The sequence below is a fragment of the Haliotis cracherodii genome, unplaced genomic scaffold (assembly GCF_022045235.1).
Source record: "Haliotis cracherodii isolate W230 unplaced genomic scaffold, xgHalCrac1.p SCAF_8, whole genome shotgun sequence".
In the NCBI taxonomy this organism is placed as follows: domain Eukaryota; kingdom Metazoa; phylum Mollusca; class Gastropoda; order Lepetellida; family Haliotidae; genus Haliotis; species Haliotis cracherodii.
The window spans coordinates 12,968,091-12,976,462 of NW_027266341.1; the positions used below are offsets into that span (position 1 = coordinate 12,968,091).

Consider the following 8,372-nt stretch of genomic DNA (forward strand, 5'->3'; position numbering starts at 1 on the left):
CACGGAGGCGGTTGTAATGCATGACTGGCTTTGAATCTATCAAATATCCTCCGTTGTCGCCAGATATGGCACCGTCAGATTTCCATCTCTTCTCAAACTTGAAGAAAGAACTGTCTGGCAAGAATTATGCAAATGGTGGTGACGTCATTCTTGCTGTGAGGGACTCTTTAAACCACCTGTTACAGCACGCATGGGACCTATCTTACCCGGATTTCTATTGGTAGACAAGCATGGGTTGGTGAAGACCTATTCTGACAAGGATCTTCATGGGTCCTGTCTGAAAGCATGTGCATGTCACATATCCCTATTTTATGCGGCTTAACGACAAACGACGGTGAGGCAGCCAATTGGTTAAGTGATCGCTCGTCACGACGTGGGCCTGGGATGGATTCCCCGAATGGGAACAATGTGTGGAGCTCATGTCTGGTGTCCCCGGCTGTAATAACTCGAATAGCCAGCCATTCTGTATATAGTGATTACACGTGTATGGATGTTTACAGGCAGGCAACTTCACGGAAGCCCTTCCCTATTACCTAATGGCGGGAACCAGGATCAGTATCCTGGGTCGGTGTACGGATACAGACAAGTAAGCAATATTGTTAACATTATCTAAATCATATATCTCCTCTTCCGCGAGCATTTATTTATCAATGATGAAGAAAAATCAACTTTCTACACTCAATCCTGTCTGTTTTCAATCTTACAAACGCAAAATACACCGGGTTAACACGTTATAACAGAGGTTATAAACTGGGCGGCAAAAGAAAGTATAGGTCGAGTTCCATGATCGATAAAAATAATAACAAGAAGAGGTTTTGTAATCTAATATAATCTAGGGAGGGGTAACAATCACAGGTAATATAAGCTCAAGGTAAACAATGGTGGGGTAAGAAATTTCATTTTCAAAAGTTGTCTGAAATGTCACCAAAAAATTGTCCGACACACTACAAGTTCATTGTCGACACAGCCTTCAATAGCGTGTATGACGTCCACCTGCCTCAATGCATGCTGTGATACGCCGCCTCATCGATGACGTCAGTCTTCTGATGACGTGGACTGGAATCCGTTGCCACTCGTCTCTCAGGGCCTGCTGCAATTCTTGTCTGTTGACGGGAGGCTGATGGCGTGCTCTAATCTGTCTTTCAAGATGGTCCCACAGATGTTCAATAGGATTCATATCGAGTGAGTGGGCAGGCCAGGGCAAAACGTCAACGTTCTGCTGGTTTAGAAAGTTCCGAGTCAGTCTTGCAGTATGGGGCATGGCATTGTCGTGTTGAAACAATGTCCCCTGCTGTTGGTTTTGTAAGAACGGAAGCACAACTGGCTGCAACACTTGGACTCTGAACTGCACAGAGTTCAGGTTTTCCTGTATAATCACCAAATCAGTCTTCTGATCTCCACAAATACCGCCCCACACCATGAGACCTCCCCCGCCGAATGGATGGACCTCTAGAATACACGCCGGAGCCAAACGTTCCCCTCTGCGTCGATAACTCGTACTCTGCCGTCATTACGAAACAAGTTAAACCTACTTTCATCAGTAAACAGCACTCGATGGCAATTTCTCACTTGCCAGCGTCTAACCTGCCTCGCCCATCGCAGTCTCAGGCGTCGATGTTGAGCAGTCAGTACCATTCGTCGGAAAGGACGATACGCTCGGATTCCAGCAGCACGAAGTCGTCGTAGTACTGTACGTTGGCTAATGGGATGTCCCAACGCTGTTGCTGCCGTCGCCGTCGCCGTTACGAATCTGTTTCGCAGGTGAATGAGTCGTATCTGACCGTCTTCCAGTGGTTTTGTCACTCGGGGTGGTCCGGTTCTAGGCCTGTCCTGTGTCCTCCCTGTCTGGCTCTTCCGTTGAATCAGCCTGGCTACTGTCAATGGTGTACAACCAAACCTTCTGGCAATTTGGACCTGTGTTGCCCCCAATTCGGCCATACCGATGGCTCTCTCTCTCTCTCTCTCTCTCTCTCTCTCTCTCTCTCTCTCTCTCTCTCTCTCTCTCTCTCTCTCTCTCTGCTCCTGTGACAGTCGTGGCATTTCTTTTGTGTTCTTTTCATCTTTTGTGTGGTTATACCCTGCAGACGAACGCATTTATACAGCAAATATGCACGTGCAGTTTATGTCATAGGCCGGAAATCTGTCTCACCATTTTTTTTGGCACCGCACGAGTGCCGTCAAAGGTGGCGCGTTCGGGTGAGGTGTTTTTTGGTACCTGCTCCTGGGCAGTCATATTCCCAATACCAACTTTCCACTAGTTATCGCTGTTTTTAGGAAAATTACAAATTGCCAACCTATACTTTCTTTTGCCGCTTAGTTTATTATTTGCTTTGAAAACTTTTGATTTAATTAATGGTATTCATATATTAATGAAGACAGGTCTGACTTACGCGAAAAGCAAGCGACGTTCTTTAAAGTCCAGATGCCAGTACCTTTAATAAGTAAGCAACGCTCTTTCAACGCGGGGGGCACGGGTGGCCCAGTCGTCTAAGGCGCCGCTATTCGCTGTGCAGAGTTGCGTCCCTTGGGCACGCCAGAAACCTATGATTGTGGGTTCGAATCCCGGTTCGCCCCTATTATGTTTCTAGGTTTGTCAGCACTATACCCGTGCTCGTGGGTTTCACCGAAGTGGTAAACGTCTGAGACCTGCATCACTTCGGGCTTTCCTCACACATTAAGCTGATACGCCGCGATATAACTATAATACTGTTAAAAGTGGCGTTAAACCCAACTCAATCACTCACTCTTTCAACGCGACGTTTCAGTCTAGACGTCAGTACCTTTATCAAGTAAGCGACGCACTTTCAACGCGGCGTTTCACTCTAGATGCCAGTACCTTTATCAAGTAAGCGACGCTCTTTCAACGCGGCGTTTCAGTCTAGACGTCAGTACCTTTATCAAGTAAGCGACGCTCCTACAACGCGGCGTTTCAGTCTAGATGCCAGTACCTTTATCAAGTAAGCGACGCTCTTTCAACGCGACGTTTCAGTCTAGACGTCAGTACCTTTATCAAGTAAGCGACGCTCTTTCAACGCGGCGTTTCAGTCTAGATGCCAGTACCTTTATCAAGTAACCGACGCTCTTTCAACGCGGCGTTTCAGTCTAGACGTCAGTACCTTTATCAAGTAACCGACGCTCTTTCAACGAAGCGTTTCAGTCTAGATGCCAGTACCTTTATCAAGTGAGCGACACTCTTTCAACGCGGCGTTTACGAATAGATGCCAGTACTTTTGTCAAGTAACCGACGCTCTTTCAACGCGGCGTTTCAGTATAGATGTCAGTACTTTTATCAATTTATTGATGTCAATACATTTTGCAAGCAGTTGATTTCAAAGGAAATCCATGAAAGTCTTCATTAGTACTCCAGCATCCAGCATCCAGCATCCAGCACACACACGTGCGTGCACGTCGCTATATATGTGCAATAATCTTGGACGCGACGTTAAATCCTATTTCACCTCACCTCACCTCACCTCCAGCATCCAGCATTTCGTAATGCTGCCACATTAAGTCAAGTTACTCACGATGCTGCTTGGTGAAAACCTGACTTAGCGTGTTGGTAGGGAAGGAAATGACATGATCCTCACCAAGATGTATGTTGTAAGGTTCACTATCGCCTTCGAGGATCTGACAACAGACAGGAAGGTGCTCGCCATGGATGTGGACATGTCGACCAGAACCGCCCGCAGATACCACGAGGTTGCCGATATGGCGGCTGACGACACCTGGAGTACATTCCCCTTCACGGCGCGACAGACGTTCAACATCACACTCAGTGTGCTAGTCGACAACATCCGGGTGAGTGAGTGAGTGAGTCTGGTTAATGTCGCTTTGAAAACTATTTCACTTATATCACACGGTGCGTAAGCTTGAATTGGGAAAGACAACGAAGTAATGTAGGTCTTAGGCGGGTACCTCTTTCGTGAGTGAGTGTAATATTCCAGTAATATCACGGGAGGGGGTCACCAGAAATATGCTACCACTTTGGTGAAGCCCGCGCACACGGGTATGTTGCTGAGAAACAGACTTAATCAGGATGGAACTGGCTTTCTCACCCTCGATAAAAAGGGAAACAACTCTGTTCACATAAACAAGTGAGTGATTCTAGAACTCGGTGTGTATAAGACAACGTACAACTACTGGTTTATTGCAAAAAGCGAAGTTTCGATGTAGATTCGAACACCGTTATCAAGATAGAGTGACTACAACCAAGTGAAGAGGGGTATATGTGCAGGAAGTAGATAACAAGTAGCACACAGATGATTGGCTGAAGCCAGATGTACAGTAAGAATAACAAACACTTATTATTCTTACTGAACATCTGGCTTAAAGTGTGACCTGAAAAATCTAACGTTTTCAGTCGTGCATGCGCCATTCATGAAATGATCAAACTACCGATGGGATGAGCATGTAATTGACAAGAAAAAACAAATATTTTCTCGTATTATGTATTAAGTGATGATATACTGTATTTGTTTGTAACATAAATTCGATATCTCTCTCGAATGAGAGACAGAAACCGAGAGAGGGGATATAGGCATGTTGTATTGTTTCATTATATCATATGTTCCCTTTATGTCGCATATCTCCTAAATATCATTTGCCCCCTGTAAGGTTCTTCGTATTTAAGTTAAATTTGTAGATTGTCCTATTTGAATGTAAGCACGCTCTCGCGATGACTGTCGTTTTCTACTAACGTGGTGTTTGTTTGTTTGTCGCTTAACGGCGCATTCAGCAATATTTGAGCTGTGTGGTTTTAGTTTTATTGTTTGGTCTTTAACGCCGCACTCAGCAATATTACAGATATATGACGGCTGTCTGTACATAATCGAATTTGGACCAGACAATCCAGTGATTGACATCATGAGCAGCGATCAACGCAATAGGGATAGAATGACATGCATCGACCAAGGCAGCAAGTCTGACCACCCCATCCCTTTAGTCGCCTCTTGCGGCAAGCATGGGTTGCTGAAGACCTATTCTAACCCGGATCTTCAGCTGCATGACAGGGTCCTGCATATAATCGAGTCTGGGCCAGACAATCCAGTGATCGATATTATGAGCAACGACCCACGCCGTTAGTATACGATGACACGCAATCAACCAAGCCACCGAGCCTGACCACCCTGTCCATTTGGTGGTCACTTACGACCTGCATAGGTTGCTGGGGGACCAATATCTACATATCTACATTGAAAACATATGAAACATTACATTGCAGTGTAGTCCACGATCCTCTGGTTGTTCCAGATAATGGTGGATGACCAGGAGATGACCCTGTGTGAATACAAAACTCAGGCTCTCAGACTCGTCAGTCACGTGACCATCCATGGAAGGATAACAGTGGAACAGGTGGACCTAATTTACCCCTGATTACGTCAATGACACATGCACAGTAGCTCTCCTTTCCGTCAATGATCATCCTCGATTATCCGGGGTATTATATCCCAGATATCTCTAATACCGTCGACCCATTCAGTACAGCGCCCAGGTCACAGATCAGAGGAAGTTAAGCAGAAATTTGGTGGATGAGTGACAGCTAGAATCGTGAGTTCCTTGGGCTTCCGTCCTGCCCATACTGAAACACCTTCCACATCTAGTGTCTCCTTAGGCAAGTGACGTTTTTTTTAAAGATGCATCTGTTCACCACACAGTGAATGGGTACCCGGTAGGATGAGCTGTTAATGTGCCATAACCCTCTAGCACCATTAGTATTGACTTGGTGAAAGAAATATTACACATTATAAATGGGATTATTATTATTATTATTATTATTATTATTATTGAAAATAGCTACTTAATCAAATAACGCTCACGAGCGAGAGAAATTCGGTGCTAAGTTAGAGATTGGCCCGATGGATGTAGTGACGTCACGAAACGAAGTTAACCGGTATTAATGTTGGCCAACGGTATTTATCAAACAAGGAAAGAAGATATAATGCGCTGGATAATCGAGGATGTGAACTGAAGATGAAATGCATAATGAATTAATTGCACGCTGTATCTTCTCTCGACATAATGGGCAAGTACCAAGCTGAAGCTTATGTGCCACATCACTACTCGCGACCAAACTCAGGACCCACACACTCAATCCAATGTACACGTTGAGACAAACATAGATCAAATAAAGTAATCGAGTAGTAACAACTTGTGTGGGTTTATTTGTGTCTAAACTACTTTATGGTTGTGCTTGGTTATTTCCTACCCTTGTCTTTCATATATGCATGCATCTGTGCTGAATGCATTAACAGGTCCACGGAGAACTTTAAGTCGCCAGACAGGGTTGACTTTCAGATACAAGGATAAATCGAAAGGTTCGTGGCCTCAAAGACATTCCTTTGTGTAATGCGAGTGAATGAGTTGGGTGTAACGCGGCATTGAGTGAGTGAGTGAGTTAAAATTTAACGTCGCAGTCGCATCGGCATTATGTCAGCCATATAGTGTTAACGCGGCATTGAGCAGTATTCCAGTTATATCACGGCGCATGATGTAGGAGGAAAGCCCGAAGTGATGCAGGCCCTGGACGTTTCCCACGTTTAGTGCACCTATTTGGTGAATCCCACAAGCAGGGGTATCGTGCTGACAAACCTGGAGAAATAATCGGTGAAAACCAGGATTCGAACCCATGATCATAAGCTTTCTAGCGTGCCCAAGTGATGCAACCCTGTGAAAGAACATATCCAGGGACCTTTGACCCGTTATCAGCTTAATCCCGATCAATGCTTGATGCGATTATTAACCAAGGATTAAACCTGGGTCCATCACTTTGATCCAGAGTTAAACCCTCTGAGCAAACAGTGGAAACATTTAGTCTCACCCTCACCAAAAGAATACAAGGTGTGGATGGCGCCAGTTAGCCAAATCAGCTTCGGTTTTCTTGGACTGTAAGGGTATAATCTCGACAGACTATCTGCAGACTATCAATGGACAATACTATGCCACATAACTATGTCAGTTGAGAGAAGCTGTCAAGGAAAACGGCTTTGAATTACTTCCCAGTGCCCCTTACTCTTGTGACATGGCATACAGGACCCAGAAGGTATGCAGGGGTGTGCACCCACGTCACATCTCGCCTTTTCAAACATACAAATCACGTCAACACAAAAATTATTTGGTGACTATAATAATTATTAACTGAATATATTTTGGCTCACAAACGCATATAGTTTCCCGCAATATTTTCAGTCTTTGCTTCTAAATTTCAAGTGCACCTGCTACCTTTTCAATTTACCCTCTTCATGTGTAGTGAGTGAGTGAGTGAGTGAGTATGGTTTTACGCCGCTTTTAGCAATATTCCAGCAATATCACGGCGGGGGACACCAGAAATGGGCTTCACACATTGTACCCATGTCGGGATTCGAACTCGGGTCTTCGGCGTGACGAGCGAACGCTTTAACCACTAGGCTACCCGACCGCCCCCTCTACATGTGTAAGTGATAGCTACCATGGATATAAAGGTTTATCATATAATGGGTAGGTTTCTCGGTAGGATAAAGCCAGCGGATAAAAACGATATCCGTTGGGGTCATATGCGGATAGAGATGCAAATATAGAAGGTCAAGTAGGGACTACTTTCATTGTTTACAAACGTGGCGTCTCCTTTGTCATTCGGCGATCGAGTCAGAATTAACCATCGAGAATCAGGAGAAACTACTGGGATAATAGCTATCATTATCAAAAGATTAGTCTAATATGCTGAGTCTAACTGTGACGTAGCTACTGCATTTTCCACTTTTTGGCAACTTTGGAGATATAAATTGCGAAACAAATTAGCGAGGACAAAAGACAAGCGGGATCAGTTTCCATAGTTGTGCTTGTAGACCTCTGCGGCATGGCAGCTTTTCACCAATTAAAACGAAATATATTCCGAATTGATACTTTGTTTGGTTTTTTTCGCTGTGTAAACACCTGACTGCACTTCGCAACGTTATGACAGGACAGGCAGACTAAACAAACGTGATGTCTCACAGACTAGGGTTAGAATAGCGTTCCTTTGATAAAGGGCAGTAACTCTAGCGGACACAACGACGGATTGTCGCGAAAGGCAAGTAGAAACAACTTGTGTAGGCAGTTGCTGTTTTGCAACCAGTTACGCCACTGTATAAGAAACATGTTTTTCGAGAGATGCGAAGAGGCTCTTAGAGCACAGAATTGAAGAATGACAATATATGATAAAGAGGTCATCACCTTGTGTGTTTGGAGATGGTAAATATTCTGTATTAGGAATAAACAATACGTATTTAGCTCGCCATGGCTCACGAAAAACAATGTTTATTCCTAATATATTCACCATCCCCAAACTCACTCACTTGATAAACTAGATGTAAATTACATGGGACAACAGTCAATGAAGAGACATATTTCTGTAACAG

At 44.4% G+C, this 8,372-nt stretch overlaps 1 protein-coding gene across 1 annotated transcript; it reads left to right on the forward strand.

Moving 5' to 3' along the window:
• Window positions 1–536: 536 nt before the first annotated feature.
• On the forward strand, window positions 537–5,373 carry LOC139450126 (uncharacterized). The gene is made up of 3 exons (XM_071231777.1): window positions 537–586; window positions 3,606–3,798; window positions 5,251–5,373. Exons 1-3 carry the CDS (start codon window positions 537–539, stop codon window positions 5,371–5,373), a joined length of 366 nt encoding a protein of 121 aa, XP_071087878.1.
• Window positions 5,374–8,372: the final 2,999 nt, after the last annotated feature.

What these genes read in the sequence shown, in the direction of transcription:
- LOC139450126 (XM_071231777.1), top strand. Translation starts at nt 537, where the DNA reads ATGGCGGGAACCAGGATCAGTATCCTGGGTCGGTGTACGGATACAGAC. An exon ending in CGGTGTACGGATACAGACAA is followed by an intron (nt 587 to 3,605) that starts GTAAGCAATATT and finishes GTATGTTGTAAG; the next exon opens with GTTCACTATCGCCTTCGAGG. An exon ending in TGCTAGTCGACAACATCCGG is followed by an intron (nt 3,799 to 5,250) that starts GTGAGTGAGTGA and finishes TGGTTGTTCCAG; the next exon opens with ATAATGGTGGATGACCAGGA.